The 21,646-nt window shown below is 48.9% G+C and overlaps 2 protein-coding genes across 2 annotated transcripts; one reads left to right on the top strand and one right to left on the bottom strand.

The window, feature by feature from the left end:
- The first annotated feature begins 3,455 nt into the window (after nt 1-3,455).
- Nucleotides 3,456-8,373, top strand: LOC124676451 (anthocyanin regulatory R-S protein-like). Its single transcript, XM_047212507.1, has 9 exons — nt 3,456-3,542; nt 3,781-3,937; nt 4,020-4,274; nt 4,376-4,472; nt 4,653-4,667; nt 4,779-4,835; nt 7,063-7,668; nt 7,760-8,167; nt 8,252-8,373. Exons 2-9 carry the CDS (start codon nt 3,795-3,797, stop codon nt 8,321-8,323), a joined length of 1,653 nt encoding a protein of 550 aa, XP_047068463.1. The 5' UTR covers nt 3,456-3,542; nt 3,781-3,794; the 3' UTR covers nt 8,324-8,373.
- A 6,074-nt stretch (nt 8,374-14,447) lies between these two features.
- Nucleotides 14,448-17,462, bottom strand: LOC124678888 (5-amino-6-(5-phospho-D-ribitylamino)uracil phosphatase, chloroplastic-like). Its single transcript, XM_047214742.1, has 2 exons — nt 17,390-17,462; nt 14,448-15,905 (listed from the first exon to the last, which is right to left on the bottom strand). Exon 2 carries the CDS (start codon nt 15,796-15,798, stop codon nt 14,758-14,760), a length of 1,041 nt encoding a protein of 346 aa, XP_047070698.1. The 5' UTR covers nt 15,799-15,905; nt 17,390-17,462; the 3' UTR covers nt 14,448-14,757.
- Nucleotides 17,463-21,646: the final 4,184 nt, after the last annotated feature.

Raw genomic sequence — 21,646 nt, forward strand, 5'->3', positions numbered from 1 at the left:
CTGACGGTAGGTGATGCAGCACGGGGCGAGCTCGGGGTGAGGTGAGCTCGCAGTAGCGCGGGGCTGGACGGCGCGGCGTGGGGCTAGGCGGCGCAGCCGAGGGGCCGGGCGGGGCGGGTCCGGGCGGGGCGGGTCGGGGCGGGGCAGGGGCGGCGCGGCGTGGGGCGGGGCTAGGCGGCGCGAGGCGGGGCTGGGGCGGCGCGGGGCTGGGCAGGGCGAGACGGCGCCGGGCTGGGCATGGTCAGGGCTAGGTGGGGCGGGTCGGTGCGTGGGGTGGCGCGGCGCGGGGCTGGGCATGGCGGGTCGGGGCAGGGCGGGTCGGGGCAGGGCGGCGCGGGGTTGGGCAGGTCGGGGCGGGGCAGGGCAGGGGCGGCGCGGGGCTGGGGGCGTGCTGGTCGAACAGAAAAAACGAAGACAAGCCAGAGAAGAAGAAGACCAAGGGAAAAAAAGAAAAAGGAAAAAAAAATTGTAGGTGGGCCTTTTCTTTATACGCTATTTTATATTTTGCTTTACGGGTTCTGTTCTGCGCCAGCCATTTTTCGATCCGTAAACACGAGTTCGGTGAACTGAACTTGATATTTTCAGTTCGCGTTTTTACGGACTCTGCTAGAGATGCTCTTACCCTGCAGCCCACGGCCTCACCATCAAATATTGTGCAATAACAAGTCTAATGCTCATAAAAAAAAGTCAACCAAAATGGCACGTGAAACGTTAGGCAAAAGGGGTCAGATCTGAAATTGTTTTTCATAACGGTTCATTTCATATGTGTTGAACTTTCTCGTCGAGAATCAATGTCAGATTATTTGTTTTTCAAGTTGAATATGGAACGGTAAGGACATGGCACATGAAATTTACTTTTGCTAAGCATGAGAAAATGAAAAAGTCATGCTCCAGTCGCGTCCCCCAAACCGTCATCCCAAGAATTTGTGGCGCGCCGAACAAAAAAACGTTCCCAGTCAAGTCCCCCAAAGCCTCTTTATGTCTGGCGCGGCCCGATACGGTGTCCGGCGCCTCGAGCCCGTCCCCGCTACACAGGGGACGCTCCGGGAACGCCAGACACACCGAAAAGCGAGGCGGGGAGTGGCGGGACCGACGCGTTAGCGGCACATTGAAGTTTAACCTAACCATCGCCTACCTCGCGACGGAAGTTATTGGCGCGCAGTGACGGTGCAGTTCCCGCAGAGGCGCAGCGAAGCGTCTCGTCGCGCCTAGCTCTGCGTGCCGGCGTTAATGAGCGCCACCGCTCCCCCGCCTCCCTCCGGCCTATAAAAAGGGTCGCTCTCTCATCGTCCCTCACACACGAACCCTAGCGCCTCTCTCCCCAACCCTAGCTGCGACCATCTCAAGAGTCGACGCCATGTCTGGTAGAGATGGAGGCCGAGCTCGCGGCCGTGGTCGTGGTCATGGCCGCGGCAGAGCTGCATGCTCGTCGTCACTTGCGACGCTGTCGTGTTCATCGTTGGACATGCAGGAGGAGGAGCGGCCATTGCTGTTCGAGTTCGTCGTCGCCCTCAAGGGTGACTCACACACCATCGAGAGGCAGCCGAACACCTTCGCCGACTTCGTCGCGGTGACGGGCGCCCGGGCTCGCTGCATCTGCGGGAGGCTGCCTGCGGCTGCTGCAGGTGGATCGTGGACGTGATCTACGACGCGCGCGACAAGATGTACCTCCACATCGGCTGGGAGAAGTTCGCGCGCTACCACCGCCTCGAAGCCGGCTTCGTGCTCATGTTCTCCTACTTTGGCGAGAGGGACATGAGCGTCAAGGTGTTCGACGAGACGCGTTGCCGCCGGCACTACCACGGCGACAACGCCGAGGAGGACGACGACTGATGGGTGTTGTTTCTTCGCAGCGAAAATATGCACCGAGGTTTCTGGTTGTTCTTCCTCGAAAGAACCAACAGGGCCACCATCAACAACTGGATTTTCCGGTTTGGGTGACTGGGTGTGCCTGCGAGTGTTCTTTCTTGGTAGCGAACACACGAAATCTTCGATGCCTGGCCTAGTTAGGTTTAGTTATTTTGCAATGTTTTATATTTGTGTCAACCATGGTTCAAACTATGTATTAGTTTGTGAAAAACCATGTTCCAAACTATGTCTTCGTGTAAACCACGTTCCAATTATGTATTAGTTTGTGGAATGTTTCTTCTTTTTATTAAAATAAGAATGCAAAAATAAATAAATAAAAGATTATTTTAATGTTTGGGGGCGGCGTTTGGGGGACGCAGGTGGGGAGCGACGTTCCCCAAACGCGACACGAACGAACACGTCCCCCAAACGCTCGATCTGACGCCGTTTGGGGGACGGTTTGGGGGGACGCGACTCGAGATGCTCTTAGTCCAATCATCTCACGTCTGGTTAGTTTCTTAGTTGAGTCCATGCATGTGAGACTCTAGAAGTACTAAGCCGTGTTATGTTAGGAGTCAATTAGGAAAGTCCATTTGGTAGCTTGTCATGTTAGAGTCCGAGTTGTGCAAGGATATCGTTTGTTGATTTGGGTTGCTCATCAAGATATCAGGTCCGTGTAGGTTTAGGTTTAGGTTTATGGTCAGAGTCTGCTCAGCAACCATGTGCGTGATCGGGTGCGTGGGCGTGTGGGTTCTGTAACCAAACAACTGTTCCACGAGTTTTTTGATAAATAAAGAGAACTGGCATGACATGCATGTGCCCTTGTCTAAAGCTTTCCGTATGAGTCTGTATCACTAGTGGAAAAGAGGCCTTTCGTCCCAAGCAAATGTCTCCGTTTTGAACCAAACCGGGACTAATGGGGGCATTGGTCCCGGTTCATCATGAAAACCCTTTAGTCCCGGTTCGTTTGGACCCTTTAGTCCCCCTTCGTATTACGAACCGGGACTAAAGGGTGGTCTATGGGGCAAAAGCCTTTAGTCCCGGGTCGTGTTACAAACCGGGACTAAAGGTTATTTTTCTCGACGCGCGCCAGCAGCCCACGTGGCGGGACCATTAGTCCCGGTTTGTTTTACAACCGGGACTAAAGAGATGACTTTTAGTCCCGCCTAATTGGTCCCGGTTTGGAAACCGGGACTAAAGGCCCAAACGAACCGGGATTACAGGCCCGTTTTCCACTAGTGTATTCGTCTAGTTTTGTATTCCCTCTGTCTATTAAAGTTTTCTAAGTTTATCTAAATTCAGATGTATCTAGGTACTGAATGACATCTACATGCATTTAAATTTGAACAAATCTCACCCAAGTTTTATGAGACGGATCGGAGGATGATCGATATTACTGGGAAAAAAGCCAACACATACTACACAAGCGAGAAAGTAGCAGCCATAAATATATGTTAGTGTGACAGTGTTTGAACGTACAGTGATTTGCTGTTGTGTACTTATAATGTCACAATCGTTGCTCCATCTGCTGCAAGATCTATATAGCATGCCTTGGATTCTTTATACATTTGCATATATAGTAGCTCCATCTTCCTCCGCGACGAAAGGTTGCCAATGGTCGTCTCCACTTTGCAGAGCTCAACTAAAGCTCAACTCCGGCCCCCTAATTAGTTGGACTCTGTCTTCTATTCTTGGTAGCTTAACTACTTTCACTCTCTTATTTACTTTCTTCCTTGTACTAACTCTACTACCAATATTGCACTTTGTAATCTCGTTGAGAAATCTGTCCAGAAGTTTCTTAGCACCATCATGAACTAAATTAATTAAGATGATACTATACTTCCTATACTACCCAACCATGCATACCTTTCTTGTTTTGCTGCTTTGTCTCTTCTAGCTCCACCTTCTGATTCTGCTTGCATGTGCAGGAAGGAAATAGTGTGAAAATGGCACTATCAGCTCCTCTGAACCAGGAAGAGCCCACTCTGCCATCGCCGGGGAAGCGATTCAGCAACCAGCTCGCTGCTGCCGTGAGGAGCATCAACTGGACTTACGCCATATTCTGGTCCGTGTCTACCAGCCGCCCAGGGTAATAATATATCGTTTGATGATCACCCAAGCTAGTGACGAACATCCGCCGGTTCCTTTCCTCATACGATGTTTATATATAGAGCTTTGACGTGGAAGGACGGGTTCTACAACGGCGAGATAAAGACGAGGAAGATCACCAAATCGACGGACCTTACCGCCGACCAGCTCGTCCTGGAGAGGAGCGAGAAGCTGAGGGAGCTCTACGAGTCGCTACTCTCCGGCGAGTGCGACCACCGGGCGAAACGTCCCGCCGCCTCGCTTTCGCCGGAGGATCTCGGCGACGCCGAGTGGTACTACACGGTCTGCATGACCTACGCCTTCCGGCCTGGCCAAGGGTTCGTCTAGACTCTAGACTTCTATCTTATCATGATAACATTTACTGTACTGGTTAAACTGAGGAGTTTAATTTGTTGCTCCGCTGTACACGTCCGGTCAGGTTGCCTGGCAAAAGCTTCGCGAGCAATGAACCTATTTGGCTCTGCAACGCTCACTTCGCGGACACCAAAATCTTCCAACGCGCGCTCTTAGCAAAGGTACGTTTGTGTGTCTACGTCTTCAAGCCTCTCTCTTTAACTTCCTGCAACTGCAAGAAAATGTCTCTCTCCTTAATATCTGGCAAATCTGCACACTAACTATATTTATGTATACTACTGACTGACATATCATGATTTCCACTTTGCATGGCCATGCTATATATCTGCCGCCTAATTCAGACTGTGTCTATTCAGGTCAGTACACTTCATGCTTCCATCACGGCATAATTGGCATATTGCATGTCACGTGTTCACCGTTCAGATTTCTGACCCCAACCAACTCTTGTCTTGGCTCACATTTTTCAGACAGTTGCTTGCATCCCATTCATGGGCGGTGTGCTTGAGCTAGGGACGGCTCATCAGGTTGGTTCCTGGGGGTGTGCATATGACTTTCACCTCTCTTTTTTTATAAAATTCTGCCATTCATTACTAGTTGCACCGCTCGTTAAATCATGTTATGATATTTACTATATGTGGTTACATGGTCTCTCGAAACCAGCAAACTATATACTAGCCTGCCGAGAAATTTCATAAACGCCCCAACAAACCCACACATGAGATAAGGGGCCCAAATGCATGCACGCCAAATGCTGTGAATACAAAATTAGACCCCCAAGTCATAGGAAAGATGCACGAACCTGCATCAAGTCTCGAGAGATAGACACGCCGACCAAAAGGAATAGACAAAGCCACAAAGGTAGGACAGATCCACCCCTCTTTCAACTTCTAGAAGCGGTACGCCGGGTTATCGTTGTGGGGACAACTAGAGAGTAGGGATATGCCTAGGCGAGCTCTATCGAAGCCTTATAGACTTATACAGAATATCACCGTACACATGAAAATTTTGACACTAAGACGTTCATTTTTAAATTTATATGGCCGCATGGGGGGTCAACTACTCCAATATTAGAAGAGGCGATGAAAGAGTCGTTGAGAGTGGCTCGAGCGTCTAGATTCCACGGTTGTTGGACTTACACAATAAATTAGGCTTCTAACAACTTGGAATTCTTTGAGTTAATTGGACCTCTCCTCTTGACCTTAATTTTTATGTTCTCCCTTTGTTTGACTTGTTGACCATGGATGGGTATTTGGATCGTTGTTTACTTGACTTGACGTTGACAATTCGATATGTAGATACCACATAGAACTAGGTGGGACGCATGGTGAGGTTAGATACCCCTCGGCAAGAAGATATGAGCACCTCACAATAGAGGATCCCGCTTGATTTGAAATTCACATCCATGGTAGTCACACTACGATTAACGAGTAGAGGGCATTGGACACTCCAAGGCGACACCTTCAAGACAACCACGGTAGTAAAGCGGCGTCGCTGCTTGATACTCAGGGATCTTTAGTTTTCACCCGAAGCACTAGGAAGACAAGAAGCTCTACGAAGGAGGAGAAGATACCAAAGTGATGCCTTCAAAATGGGAATAACACCAATGGCACTCACCATTGATGACCCCGGCCACCGTCATACTATGTCTTCAGCCTGCCAGGTAGGTACCACTATGGACAAACATCGACACTCCTATCGTTTATGACTACCATCAGAACATACAAACTCCATACGCCACCGAGCCACCCGAACTAGTAGACTTCAGGATGATGATTTTGGCTAGATCAATGATTAAGTACCAACAAGGAAAAAGGCACAGATCCCTAGCGTGTAGAGGATGTCGGTGGCCCCAATTTGCCCGGAACTATGGCATCAGTGGCTGCCATGACCCCCCCCCCCCCCCGCCGCCCACACACACACAGACACACACCCTCCTCCCCTCCCCTCGGGTGTGCTACCTCACCTTAAAAAAATATTAATCATCGTAGAGATAGATGCATGTCCAACTACACACGAGGAAATATTCTTTTGTTGTTGTCTGGCACCTAGGATTTGACAGCTGACATTCAGCGGCGGTAATAAGGGGTTGGAGAGATCGTATGAGAAGGTGGTGGAAGGCAGCTATGGTTACAGGTCTATGATGTCCCTAGTTGGCTATCATCATCTCCAAGTGACTCCATGTCAAAATTTGGGATACACACATGAGAATTTACCACACGCTTATGATACGATTGGACATTCTTGCCGGTAAAATAAAATGGCTATTTCAGAATGAAAACTGACTAACTATATATTCTCCAACTCGCACAAACTCCTACTTCCAGTGTGTCAATTTATCATAGGCCAGAGTGCAGCAATACTATCGCTGGTAACCGAACATATTGCAAATTACCAAAGCCTTGTGCCAAGTATAGCATACAAGCAAAAAATGGTGTACTACTATTTTGCTAAAATTGTACACGTACAAAAAGTGTAATTTTTTGCTCAGTAGTGGTATTTGATTATAGGTGACTGAGGAACATTTCAGGAAAAATAGGACATCATATAGACACAGGGAGTACACTATAGACAGGCTACCAATTGGAGTACTACTCTTCGCTATTATTATAGTAGTATGCTTATTTTCTTGCATTCATTGAAAAGACATGAAGACCGGATCCTAGTTGTTCACCCAATAATTGAAGTGGCCGGTAGTACTTGCTGATTAATCCATTCAAAGCATTGAAAAAGTGGTTTCGATCGATTTGCTAGGTTTCGAAGGACACGGACATGGTGAACCGGATCCGCACGTCTTTCTGGGAGCTACAGTTTCCGACATGCTCGGGGGTGGAGGAGCCGAGCTCCAGCCCATCAGAAAACGAAACCGGGGACGCCGACTTCGTGTTCGAGGACCTCGATCACAACGCCGCCGAGGCGACGGCGACGATCTCCGGGAAGATCGAGTGCCTGTCCGACGGCAACCTCGAGCGGATCACGAACGAGATCGACGAGTTCTACGGCCTGTGCGAGGAGCTGGACGTGCGCGCTCTGGAGGATAACTGGATCATGGACGGGTCCTTCGAGGGGATGTCTTCGCCGGACGCAGGCGGGATCACCGATGATGTTGCCACGTTAACTAGCTCCGTCGAATCCTCTCGCCCGTCGTGCTTTACGGCCTGGAAGACGTCGCCGCAAGACGTGGCTGCCTCGGCGGCCGGGGAGTCTCAGAAGTTGCTGAAGAAAGCCGTGGCCGGTGGTGCGTGGACGAGAGCTCAGGGAAGTAACGTCAAGGGTCATGTCATGTCGGAGAGAAGGCGCCGGGAGAAGCTCAACGAGATGTTCCTCATTCTCAAGTCATTGGTCCCGTCAATTCACAAGGTACGATGGGCCATCTTGACAAAGGCGTACTCCTTTTCGTCAAAAAAAAAATTCATTTTTTAAACTTTTCCTGGACTGGTAATTGTTGCAGGTGGACAAAGCATCCATCCTAGCAGAGACGATAGCCTATCTCAAGGAGCTGGAGCAAAGGGTAGAAGAGCTTGAATCCAGCAGGGCACCGCCACGGCCGATCGCTGAAGCAGCAGGCCGGAGGCGCCATGACGTCGCCGGAAAGAAGGCCTCGGTCGGATCCAAGAGGAAGGCGTTGGACCTCAGTGATGGCAACCATGAGAGGCAGCACCTCTCCAAGGACGATGCTCCGAACAACGTCGTGAACGTCACCGTCATGGACAAGGAGGTGCTCCTGGAGGTGCAGTGCCCGTGGAAAGAGCTGCTGATGACACGAGTATTCGACGCCTTGAAGACCCTCGGCCTGGACGTGCTCTCCGTCCAGTCGTCGACGCCGGACGGCCTTCTTGCTCTTAAGATACGGGCTCAGGTCTGGCAATGGAAATGCATGCAGAGCTAACGCCCATGGTTATGGTTATTGGTTTACTAATGTAATCTGGTGATTTTTCTGCAGCACGCCGGTTCTGCCGCCATGGCACCTGGGATGGTCAGCGAAGAGCTTCAGAAAGCTATAGGCAAGCGCTGAAAGAATTCTGAAGGCGTGGCGTAACATTGGTTCTTTTGCTCCTAGTGACTACTTACGACGATGTCTGTGTTCTACAAATGTGACAAAGAAAATCAGATACTAGTGTGACGCTTGGATTCAACTGGAATCGAGTGAACAGAGTTAATTCGTCGACACACAATACAGAACCGCTGGTGCATCCAGCCCGGCACGACGATCATGTGCTACTGTGCTCATTCTTTTTTTCATGTGAAGTAGACCGATCTGTTGACGATTATAAAAAATTTAAAGTAATAAAAAATTATAAATAGATCCTTAGACCACCTAACAACTATAAACAATAGCGCTAGCTGAAGCCGTGTGCCACCATCCTCGCTCATCCATCACTGCAGCCGAATTTTTTTACCGTAGTAAATAAATGGGAAATCAACATGCTAAGTCCCTAAAGGACTAGTGTCATAAACCCGCAATCGTAGCTAGATATGTATAGATCCAAAAACTCAGACCTCAAACCACACCAACGGACACGGAAACCTTTTTTAAATAGACATTTTACATGTGCAGACACGCCTGCTCACAGCCCCAGCTCTGACTCTTTTCCAGACACCGCTGGAAACATCGTCGAGCAAATCCCGAGTGGTGCGGTGGCGGTAGATCTTCTCGGCCGTCGACTAGGTGGGCTGCGGTGACGTCCGCTCCCGCCTTCTTCCGACGTGGTCGCCGCGGTATTCACAGGCGGAGGTCTAGCCGGTGATGGCGGCGTGGTGCTAGTTGGCTCGATCTGGGCCTGGAAGGATCGGTTGGCTGCAGCCTCTTTGTGCTGCTGCTCCGGTGTGGGCTCACAGAGGCTCTCCAGGGCTTCACTCGCAACACGGGGACGCTAGGGGTAGCGGTCCCGGGCATGGCAGTGGCGGCCTCCTCTTCCACACGAGTTGGTCGGCCTAATCCCACATCTAGTCGTTGCTGCAAATGGTAGAGAAAAACAAAACCCTTTCCTTTCTCGCGACCCGCGCCGCCCCCCTGCGGCGGCCGGGCGCGCACCTACGCGACCCGCGCCTAGCTCCCCCTCCCCTCCTCTCCCCTGCCGCCGTCGTCGGCGTGAGCCGCCGGGCCTTGCCCATGCGGTGCCGGTGGTGGCGGGCCGGACTTCACCCACGGCTTGACAGAGGCGAGGGGGCCTCGGGACGGCGGTGGTGGCCTCAGGCGGCGGCGGTCTAGCGCAGCGGCGTGGTTTCCGCGCGTTGGGGTGGTCGGAGATGCGGCGGCGTCGCCGTTGGTGGCGGCACGGCGCGGCAGGGGTGGTGGCGGCGGATCCTGCTCCGCCCGGATCTGGGCCAGTTCGGGCCCGGATCTGGGCTGGGCGGGCTGTAGCCCCCCCCCCCCCCCTGACCGGCGGCGGTGCTCCTGGGTTCTGGTGGTACTGGGGCGGTGGTGGCAGGGTGGCGGCGGCGCCATGGCCGGCTAGCTGCAGCTTGGCGGCGTGGGCGTACCGGGCCAGGCGGGCCTGGTTGTCCCGTGCTGCCATGTCCGGTCGGCTCCCGCGATTGCGGTGGAGGTAGTTCCCTCCCGCTAGGCTATGGTGCTGCTCCCACCGGCCCTGCCATCTTCGGTCACCTCATCCTAGGCCCTGCGTCGAGGACCACCGGGGAGACAGCAAGGATGCCGTCAAGATCGTGGTGGCGCGTGCTTGTGGGCGGATGGTTGGGCGGAGCACTTCGGATGAACGGGGTGGTGGTGTTGGGGGTTGGGAGAAATCCTTGTTGGCTTTGCCAACGCTGTGGCGGTGACTCCCGAGGGCGCCGCCTTGCCTTCCTGGAGGGCGTCGGGTGTACCCCCTCGCCCAATCCCCTCGGTGGACCGGGGGAAACCCTAGGATTAGTCCGGACAGCAGCGGCGCCATCGTCGTCCTCCTTGTTGAAGGTGTTGTTTGGTACGCGGTAGTTCGGAGTGTTAGGAGTGTGGTAGGACTTTTCCGGGAGGCGCAGCGGTGGCGGGTTGTCCTCGTTCTTGTCGATCTGCCGGTGTTGGCATTCTTTTTCTTTTTCTTTTTTCTCTGTTGGTTTCTTTGGGCTTAGTTGTGCTGCGGCTCCAGCATGCTTGTTGTATCGTGTTTACTATATTAATATAGCGGGGCGAAAGCCTATTTCAAGGAGTCGTTGCTGCAAATCGGAGTGACGGAAGTGCCGTGATGAACTCTCACAGGGGATGCAGGCCACGGGACGATCGACCCTCCGCATGCGGACAGCGCGGTGCACGCCGAGAGCGGCGATTTTAAAGGAGCCGGTAGGTGTAGGTGTTACATCTACCCTCCACTCTGTGCTTTGAGATTTGTGAGGCTTTTGACATTTATCTAATATAAAACTAATAATTGAAACACAAGTGAAACTTTTTTGAAACTAAAGTGATACATGGAAAAAATAGTGAAACGATCGACAAAAAGTGAAACTGATGACATCATTGCTGACGTCACTACGGTTTGTTTCACAAAAATATTAGTGTTTCAGTTATGTTTCAATTATGTTTCAAATTTATTTCACAATTTTGTGCAAAAATTGGTCAGCACATGGCTGATGTCATTGCTGACGTCACTCCTGTAGGTGCCGGCTACTGTAAAAACAAGTTTTCGGGTGCACGCCCGTGCGCCAACGACGCCGATCGGCTCGTGCGCGCCCACGTCCACGGGCTCCTGCATACCCAATGCCCATACACAACCCCCGTCTACTTTTGTCCCTTCCACCTTCCGGGGTCCGGCCGGGATGCAACCAAAACGCGCGCGTCGCCGTCGCTCGGATTGCGTTTCCGCAGGGTGTGGCTCCTGGCGCGCCACCGTCTACGCGATCGTCTTCCCTCCCGCCGCATGCAGCCATGCGCTGCAACTTATAGCGCGATTTGTTTACTATAGCCGTTTTGCATTATTGCGTGCAGTATCTCGGTAGGTGGAGAGCAGATTATATATGGAGAGACTGCTCCAACCATGAACAGCAGCAGCATGTGGCAGAGCTAGCCTGTAGCCTTTTTTAATTTGTAAAGTACGTATAAATATTATTATTTTCTCTCTAGATCCGCCTGCTCACGGGTGTTTCTTAGATATACTCCGTCTTGTTGTGAAGTGTATAAGTAGATTGCCTAGCCCTTTCCATCAGTTCGGACTTTTGGTTCAAGTGGCTAGTGCATGAATCTTAACATGGTATCGTGCTCTGCGCCTCGAGTTCAAATCCTGGTTTTCGTAATTAAGCCTAAAAATTGCTGTTTCCCTCTTTAGCCACCGCCGATGCCCTCGTTTCGGTGTGCTCTTCTTCTTTCACGTGTTGACTTTCTCTTCTCCCGTCACACGCGAGTGGAGGTGTTGTGAAGTGTATAAGTAGATTGCCTAGCCCTTTCCATCGGTTCGGACTTTTGGTTCAAGTGGCTAGTGCATGAATCTTAACATGGTAGCGAGCCCCGTGTCTCGAGTTCAAATCCCGGTTTTCGCAATTAAGCCTAAAATTGTCGTTTCCCTCTTTAGCCACCGCCGATGCCCTGTTTCGGTGTGCTCTTCTTCTTTCACGTGTTGACTTTCTCTTCTCCCGTCACACGCGAGTGGGGGTGTTGTGAAGTGTATAAGTAGATTGCCTAGCCCTTTCCATCAGTTCGGACTTTTGGTTCAAGTGGCTAGTGCATGAATCTTAACACGTCTCAAATTACTCGTCGTGGCTTGGTTATTGTTGACGTATAAATGCATTGCCTAATCTGTTCCATCAGATCGGTCTTTTGGTTGCATTGGTTAGAGCATGCAGTTCTACAATTATGTTTGGTCTGCATACACAGTTTGTATCAAGACGCGTTTCAGTGCGTAGGTCAGCTCAAAAGAAAGAAAAAAGAAGTCTGCGGTAACTAACTTGGAATGAAGATTGTAAGTACTACTAAGATTAAACAAACAAACAAAAAACATTCAAATTTGCAAGTTATAAATACATGAGAACAACGGCACATCTAAAGCAATTGATTTTTTAGATGCATTGCAAAACAATTGTTCACAATTATAGAAGTGCAACCGGTATAGGACAAGGACGTTACTTCACAGCGAGACAGATAGAATCAAGTGATTTAGAATCAATGTACAAGAAAATTCAAGCATATATAAGTAAAAGTTCAAACAAATACACTTGAGCATTTTCACAATGTGCAATGGGTGTCACAACAAAAACTAAAAAGAAAGGGAAACAGGTAGCCATCAATCATGTGTCAAACTATCAATATTCTTTTAGGGGGGCCAAACTATTAATGGTAAACAGTGACTAGCTAGCAAATTCTTAATTTTGCATTTTTTAGAGAGAACTGCATGAGCTTTATTGCATTAAGTTTATGGGAATACAAATGTCTTCCTAGGATCACTGAGCCACACATGGCGACCAACATCAAGTGCGATAACAATTTTAGCTAGTCTATGAGCTCTCCCATTGGCTTCAACATAGTTCGTGTCCGTAGACTGATTCGTAGGATATATCACCTAATACCATACTTCCTCCGTCCCATAAAACATATCAAAATTTTATCTAAATGTAAATATATAAATAGTACCTAGATACGGTCGAATTTAGACGAGGGAGTACCATTCTTACCATTGTACATCTTTGCATTGATTTCCTTCACTACAGAAAGACAATCAGACGCCATTCTGAATTTAGCATGTTATATTTTCGCAAAAAACTAGAATTTAGCATGTTATATATAGCCCCCAAAAAAAAAAACTCGTCGATCGAGTGCAACCCAGGCCCAGTTAGGGCCACCAGCGCGGGGCAGGCCAGGTGAGCTCCAAGCCCGACGTGCTGGACCATTATCCCACGGCCTACAACGCCAGTGCTCTGTCCCGACAGGGCCTTTTGGCTTTTGTGGAGCGGCCCTTGAGCACTCCACCGGCGACCTGCAGCGGACTATCTTATCAGACGATTCATTACTCCCTTCAATCCAATAAAGGTCACGGTTGCAGATCAGTTTTAAATTAAAATCATAAACACTTATCATGGATAAGAGGGACTACATAGGATGAGGATTTCATGGACAAAGCAATTTGATATGCTCGCGGCGTCCTGTAACATTGATTCTCATCCTGGCTCCTGGTTATATATTACTACCTCCATTCCAAAGCTTAAGGCTTTTAAAAAAAGTCAAACCAAGTAAAGTTTGATCAAACTTTTTGAACAGTCTATCAAGAAATATAATATTTTGTAGATAACATACGAAAAATATTTCATTATCTATTTAATGATATCAATTTTATGTTTTGCATGTTAATGATTTTTGATAAAAACTTAGTCAAACTTGACATAGTTTGACTTTCTAAAAATAATATAAGCCTTAGCTTTGGGGTGGAGGTAGTAGCAGTTTAGCACCGTGTGTGGTCTGTGTTTCAACACTCGGCACTTGAAGAGATCTTTACAATGGCATGTACTAAGTTAGTTGGAGTGCACAGAGGAGGTGTTTATCATACTCTCTCCGTCCCATGAAACTTGTCGAAGATTTGTAAAAATTTGAATATACCTAAACACTAAATAGTACTAGATACATTTGAATTTTAACGAATTTTAGACATATTTTATGGGACGGAGGAAGTACATGGATGGTACTATGATCTTCCGATCGGCGCTCCAACACCTGAAATGGCTTTATTTTCTCTCTTGTACGACCTTTTAATACTTTTGATAATTGTTTGGATATCTGCATCTTACCAATGCAGATGATGGTGCAAATTCTTAGCGCCTATCACCTTGATGATGCCCTTGGAGCTAATAAAATCTTCTTTTTGCAAAAAAAATATTATAATCTTGTTTTATCAAAAAAAAAGAATACTGATACCAAAGATATAAAGAATTTCCACGAACAATCAGAATCATGTGTGCCAGCAAGAACTCCGGAGGAATGACTACTGCGATTATACCTGATCACTTGTTCTCTACAATGAACAGCAGCTCACTATCTTTGATCTTGCATGGCAGCAAATGCTTGTTTCGTAAAAGTAGTCATTCGGAATTATGAAGCTTTATAACAAATGTAAAAAATGTACTTCAGTTCTTTCTCTGAACAAATCCTTACATCCATTTTGAAGGGGGAAATTAAATTTTCAAGCCCAGTCGTTCAGCTCTTTCCAGTACAAAATACTCCAGCATTAATCTCTAAAAAACTAGAGGGATATAATTAATATAACAGGTAATATACATACTACACATGCAAAAGAGATACAAGGTGGAAAGTTTCTTTGCTTCCAAGTTTCCAACTCCTCTCTGATGATTAAAAGCATCTAAGTCACATGAGTTCCACTGTTTCAGTTATGCATTACGAGAAACCAAGAGTGAACGCAGGCTTCTTCATCCTGATCTGTTGCACTACTTGGTCTGTTACAAAATTGTAATGCACTACTGAAGTTACTACATAATTATAAGTACTACACATATTAGCAGACAGTGCCACCAGAAACGTCACTCCTCGATAACGATCTCCATGTCCATGTCAGATCGTCCACCCCTGCTCCCAAGAACCTCCCCATTGGCAAGCCTCTGAAGGTCAACAACAGAAAGTTGATCAAGCCATCTCACAACATGGTTTGCTGCATGAAGTTCATAGGCTGGGTGGCGGCTTGCAACCGCCACACACCTCATCCCAGCAGTATGTGCAGATTCTGTTGTCAAGTTTGAGTTACCCATGACAAGACAAGCATCAGGCTCCAGACCAAGTTGCTCTGCTGCAGCCTCAAACATCTCGCCCTCAGGTTTCCCTCGGCGGAAGTCCTCTGCCGCCACTACGACATCAAAGTAGCCCTGCAGACCAACAGCTTTGATCCCTTCTTCCAGGCTTGTTCTTGGGCGAGAAGCCGCGATCGCTATTGGAATGTCAAACTCGACAAGGGTGTTCAAGAAATCGAGAACGCCTGGCCGCAGCTGGTAGATCCTGCCTCGGAGTTTTTGGTATATTATCTCCTTACGTGCTGCCAACCTTTTAATTTCTTTTGGATCGTCCGACCAATTTAAGACTTCTGAGATGGCCTCATCAGTTCTCATTCCCTCAATTTCCTTTAGCACTGCATCTGGAGGAAATGACTTTGCCTCCTCCAGTGATAATACATACCACACCCGAGGCTCCAAATCTGGATCATCATTCTCCACTACAACTCCCTCCCACTCCAAGATCACACCAAACCTAGCTGCCACGGTTCCTTCTTTTTGCTGTTTCTTCTTTGCAGCTGGTCTCTTAACCCTTTCTTGTGATGCCAACAGCCAGCTAAGGCTTTCAGGGAGCCTATGAACTAATTTGTAAAACACGTTGTCTTCTTCATGGGCCTGATGGTTCCTCTTGAATCCAGTTGCATGGGGCTTGAGAAGTGCCATCTTCATCCTCATGCTTTTACCGCAACATTTTGCAATTGAATGCATGTTCAGTGTGGAATGAGGGTTAGTCGGCCAGCATTTTCTGTACCGTTTGTGAATTAGCTGGCTGTCGAGCAAGCTGATGGATGAGATCATTGCTTTAAAGTCCTATGTACTTCCACTGAAATAATCAAGGGTTCTGCAGCAAGGTCGAATCAGTTCACGTGTGACTGGTCAATGAGAAACATAGCAAAGCACTTCACCTGTGTTGAGAACAAAGAAAAAGGTATAAGCGCCAACTGCACAAGTAAATTATAGGGAGCAGTCAGGGTGTGGAAAAAATTGAAACCGCTCGGACCACTCAGACCGGCTAGTGACTCTGTAGTTCTATTTCTTTCACAAATCCAATCTAGACAAAATTTTGATCTTGCGGAAACTGGCCAACCCGTTTTTGCACAGGCTTAGGAGCAGAGAAGTCCGTTAACATCAACAGCTCAGCCTGAGTCGTTGGGCTATTTCTTCGGTAATGGCTCTGAAGTCTGGGAGGGATGGTTTTTGTTCCATTATTTCTTTACCTAGATTGGTGTGTTCGTTTTTTGTAATCCAGTTCACTCTTGCAGTGTTAACTCCCTGGAGACACTCAGACACTTCTCTAAACTTTCCACTCTCAGCTTACATAATGCAAGAAAGAAAAGAAATACAGAGCCCCAAGTTCTGCAATCACCCTACCATATTATACATTCATATGGACCAAAATATGAACCGAAAGTTGGCCTTGAAAAAACTACTTTCCTTCAGTACTTGACGGTGCCTTTTGCTAGAGAGATGCATATGCATTTTTAGGCAATCTTGCTGTTCGTGCAATGCAAAATAGTTCAGTTAGTAGCATCAAAGGGGAAGCACATTTGGTGCACAGCACCAGTGCTCTCAGTTTTCAAAATATTTAAAAATCATGTATTTTTGTTTCAAAAAATTGTCACATTTATTTATAAATACATACATATGTCCTGAATAATCGTGTGAAGTTTCGGTACAAATTGCATTGTATTTTGAGCTACATGAAAAAAAAACAAATTTGTGGCTACGTGTAGGAGTATATATTTGTCAGAAATTTGTCTTTTTTGTATAGCTCAAAATACAACATATTTTTCTCCAAAATTTCTACCGTACCTTCGGAATGTTTATATGTATAGGGGTATTTAATTTTCATTTTTTTTGAAATTTAAAAAGTATGATTTCTAAAAACCAGGTGGTGCTCATGTGCCAAACACACTTTTCGCATAAAAGGGGGGGCAAGTACTCTGCCTAAGCTGCTATAAAATCCTCAAATGGCAGTGCTAGCTTCTCCTACCAATTTTGTTTATATCCATATACACAGACCAAAACATTCCGAAAGTTGGCTTGAAAAGACTACTTTCCTTTAGTACTTGATGGCGCCTTTTGCTAAAGAGATCCGTATGTAGTACTAGTGTGAGGCAAATCTTGCTGTTCGTGCACGGCGAAATAAATCACTTCTTTTAAGATATTTCTCGGAAATAAACGACTTTACTAGCACAAACTGGGGGGCGGGGCAACTACTCTGCCTAATTTTTCATATAAAGCCGATGCGGCATTACATGATTATTAGGTGATACAGTGAACTCCAGTTATTAAGCAAGAAGCGGCAAAATGTGAATCGTTCTTGAACCCTGCTAACTCAAGAACGCAGAGCATATCGAGGAGCAGAAGATGGGGAATCTTTGCTTACCCGATGGAGAGGGAAGAACAGGGTGCGGAGGAGGAGAAGGAGCTGAAGAGAGCATCGGCAGGAGTGGGGAGAGTGGGGCTTGAGAAGCGCCATCTTTATCCTCATGCTTTTACCCCGACATTTTGCAATTGAATGCATGTTCAGTGTGGAATGGGGGTTACTTGGCCAGCATTTTCTGTACCGTTTTCGAATAAGCTGGCTGTCGAGCAAGCTGATGGATGAGATCATTGCTTCAGAGTCCTGTATACTTGCAGTGAAATTATCGGCGTTATGCAGCAAGGTCGAATCAGTTCACGTGTGACTGGTCAATGAGAAACATAGCAAAGCACTTCACCTGTGTTAAGAACCAATAAAAAGGTATAAGCGCAACCTGCACAAGTACATTATGGGGAGCAGTCAGGGTGTGCACAACCGCTCGGACCGCTCAAACCGCCTAGTGATTCTGTAGTTCAAATTATTTCAGAAATACAATCTAAACTTTAGAGCTGGTACAGAATTTTAAACTAGCTGAAACCGGCCAAACCGTTTTTGCACAGGCTTAGGAGCAGAGAAGTCCCTTATTAACATCAACAGCTCAGCCTCAGTTGGGTTTTCCTTCATAATGGGTCTGAAGTGCAGCTAGGAGGGATGGTTTTGTTCCATCATTTCTTTAGCTAGATTGGTGTGTGCGTTTGATTTTCAAATCTAGTTCACCCTTGCAGTGCGAACTCGCCTGGAGACGCTTCTCTAAACTGTCTACTCTCAGCTTACAGAATGCCAGAAAGAAAATAAGTGCAGAGCCCCAAGTTCTGCAAGCACCCTACCAATGTACACCCGACCAAAACATGAATCGAAAGTTGGCCTTGTAAAAACCACTTTCCTTCAGTACATGACGGCGCCTTTTGCTAAAGAGATTCATATGCACTACTAGTATTAGGCAAATCTTTATGTTCGTGCAGGGCGAAATAAATCACTTCTTTTGAGACATTTCTCGGAGATAAATCACTTTACTAGCAGAAAAGGGGGACAGCTACTCTGCCTAATTTCTTCTAGCAAGCCGATGCAGCATTACACGATTATTAGGTGATACAGTGAACTCCAGTTCTTAAGCAAGAAACGGCAAAATGTGAATCGCTCTTCAACAGTGCTAACTCAAGAACGCGGAGCAAATCCAGGAGCAGAAGAAGGGGAATCTTTGCTTACCTGATGGAGATGGAAGAACAGGGGGCGGAGGAGGAGGAGCTGAAGAGAGCATCGGCAGGAGTGGGGAGAGCGAAGAGGAGGCGCCCTGGCACTCTCGGTCTGCTGCGCTTCCCTTGGATGGTGGAGATGGCCTCCCATCCGGATAGGCGGCTGCCCTCCCGTTGGCTCCTCGCGGCGGTCGGTCTGCGTCCATGGCAGGTGGGACATGAATTGTTCCGGGCCCACTGGTCAGTGAGTGAGTGAGGGCGGCCAAGGAGCGGGTAATTGGACCGTTCCGTCCTGCCGCTCCCGCGAGCGCAGGGCGAAACCCTAGCCTCCCCCAACCTCCAGCCCCTCCTCCCCCCGTCCATCCCTCGCCGCCGCCAGAGGGCGTCGTCGGGCAAAGCCCCGGGGCGCCGGCGGCGGGGCTTCTCTCTCCCCCGCGTGGCTGTGGTGGCGCGGGCTGCCGCGGTCGGCGGGGGCGTCGTGCTTGACGTCTAGCGCGGCGGCGCGGTGGCCTGACCACGACGTGGTGAAGGCGCTTCTCCAGCGGGGTGGCGGCGCGGCTTCTGGCTTCTGGCTGGCTGGCGCGGCCCTACGACGGCGTGCCGTGGCCATGGGTGGCGACGGTGGGCCCAGATCTGGGCCAGCGGGCCTAGGTCTGGGCCTCATCAGGGCTGCCTCGGGTGGGCGACCTCGATGCGTCTGGTCGACAAGCAGCGAGGGCGCTGGTTCGTCTCCCCCGATGTCCTGCGGTGGGCATCGTGGTGGGTGCCTCGGTCCGGCGTCCTCGACTCCTCGGGATATGAGGCGGCGGCGGGCGGCGTCTGCGGCGCACGTCGGTTCTGAGGTAGTAGCTGCTGTCCTGGGCTCCTACTCACCTTTCCCCCACCTCCCGGACGAAAGTCCAAAATCTCGCTGATTGGGCGGCGGCGACGCGCTGCTGCGCCGTGACCTTCTTGGAGGCGCCGCCTGGGGAGGTTTCGGTTGGATGGCGGAGCTGAAGGTTGCAGCTTTGGGCAATGTCGGTCCTTGAGAAGCTGCGGTGATCTCTAGCCCGTATGCGTGCGTAGACGGCAGTCTGCCCCGTCCTCTGCGAGTGCTCCCGGCGGATTTCTCGTCGTTGGTGGTCGTCCAAGTGCTCGGCAGTGCGGCCGGTATGGTGTGATCCTTGTCAAGGTAGTCTTCTCCAGGGTGGCGTCGGGTCCGGAGCCCAACACCTCTGCAGCTCTCGGGTGAGCCTCTCTCATGTCCGATGGTTCAACGCCTTCGATCCAGGCGAGAGGGCAGGGCCCTCTTCGGCATGAGAACAGGTTGGTGCTTCTGGTGCTCGGAGTCCTGGCTGTTCTCCTCGGATTCAAGACTACAATTCTGCTCCGGGCAGTGCCTCGCAGTGCCTCCGGTCGGTGTCCTTGGTGTCGAACAGCGGCGGTGTGCACTCCTGCAAGCTTGTCCTCGCTCGTAGTGCAGTGTTGTAGTTCGTTATGTATGTACCCGTGTATCTTTCTTGCCGTGGTGTGCGTGCGTGGTGTGGTGTCCTGTTGTAACTCCTGGCCGGTTGATGGCTTTGTTAATTCAAAGCTGGGCTTTCGAGCCTTCTGTTTTAAAAAGTGAGGGCGGCAGATGCCTGTGGGAGGCCGGGATGATGTTAGACAACTGAGAGGGCGCTCCCTGCGGGCCGCGGCGGTGTGTCTTCCATTTTTTTAAAAAAATGTCTACCATTTTATTACCTACGAGTGATAAGGGATTAACTTATCAATGCCTACAAGTTGTAGACTAGGGTTTAGTTGGAAGTAGAGGGCAAGTAGATCTCGAAGGTTTCAGCCGGAAAGTACTCGACTGCTATGAAAACTAGGGTTATCTGGGAAAACAATGAATCGATCCTCTCTTTGTCCCTCGACTCCCCCTTATATAGGAGGCGGAGCCGAGGGTTTCGTAATACACAAGTTACAGAGTTCGGGAGGGTTTCTGACCCGTCCCGCGATAATTACAAACCAATATTCCTAGTACAATTCTATCTTTCCAAACTATCTCTCTATTGGGCTTCCAGGCTTTGTAAATCTTCGGGTCGTGGGCCTTCAGTAAACCCCGGGTACCTTCTTCGGCAGGCCCATTGGGGATTCCTATGTCAGTAGCCCCCGAGATTTTATTTGAATCGAAGAATCAAGGAAAATCTCCATCTTTACAATCTGCATATGAGTTCTTTAAATTGACAAATAATCTTTTTGAAAGATTCATATATTGTACAGCGATATCGGCAACTGGGGCTGGTTCGTCTGATAGATCAGGTACCAGTTAAATGCTCTCGTAGCAATCCACCAAAACCTACTTCAAGATCACGTCCCTGGACATGATCTCGGGATACTGGTGTAAATTCGACATGTGCCGCTTAAGATCTTACCAGATGCCGAATCCCAGTTATAGTTTATCGGGTACCTAACGCGTCCGTTAGGATTTTTCTTCGCATCTGTTGACACGAAAAAAGTAGCTAAGCGCCGTCAGAGGCGGTGCCACGCCGCACAGGACGGATCCCGGGGACTTACCTTCGCAGAGTTTTGCGGCATTCAGAGATTATTTCGCGACTTAGGCGCTCTGAGAATATATTGTCGAGTGCTTTTTCCGGTTGTTGGAATAGCACATTTATTCGATTCAACGGATGACTTATATTGCTTTTAACTTATCCTCCTGATGGGAGTATATGAAGAGTTATTTTTATAACTCGAAATATACTCATCAATAGTTAAATTTCATCGGGCACGCGAACAGCGTTCCCGATGGGAGTAGCCCCCGAGGCTACATCCAAGTGCTTGTACTTGGTTGTAGGATCACCTTTGTAATATCTTACCCACTATATTGTTATACCTCATGCTTCTGTTCATATTTATCGGGTGCACGAACAGCGCTCCCGATGGGAGTAGCCCCCGAGGCGTAGAGAATTCTGTGGCGCACATGCCACCATGCGCCACAGAAGTTCAAAATTCTGTGGCGCATGGTGGCATGTGCGCCACAGAAGTTTAAAATTCTGTGGCGCATGGTGGCATGTGCGCCACAGAAGTTTATATTTCTGTGGCGCACCAAAAATATGCGCCACAGAAT

This window comes from Lolium rigidum, chromosome 7 (genome assembly GCF_022539505.1).
Source record: "Lolium rigidum isolate FL_2022 chromosome 7, APGP_CSIRO_Lrig_0.1, whole genome shotgun sequence".
NCBI lineage: Eukaryota > Viridiplantae > Streptophyta > Magnoliopsida > Poales > Poaceae > Lolium > Lolium rigidum.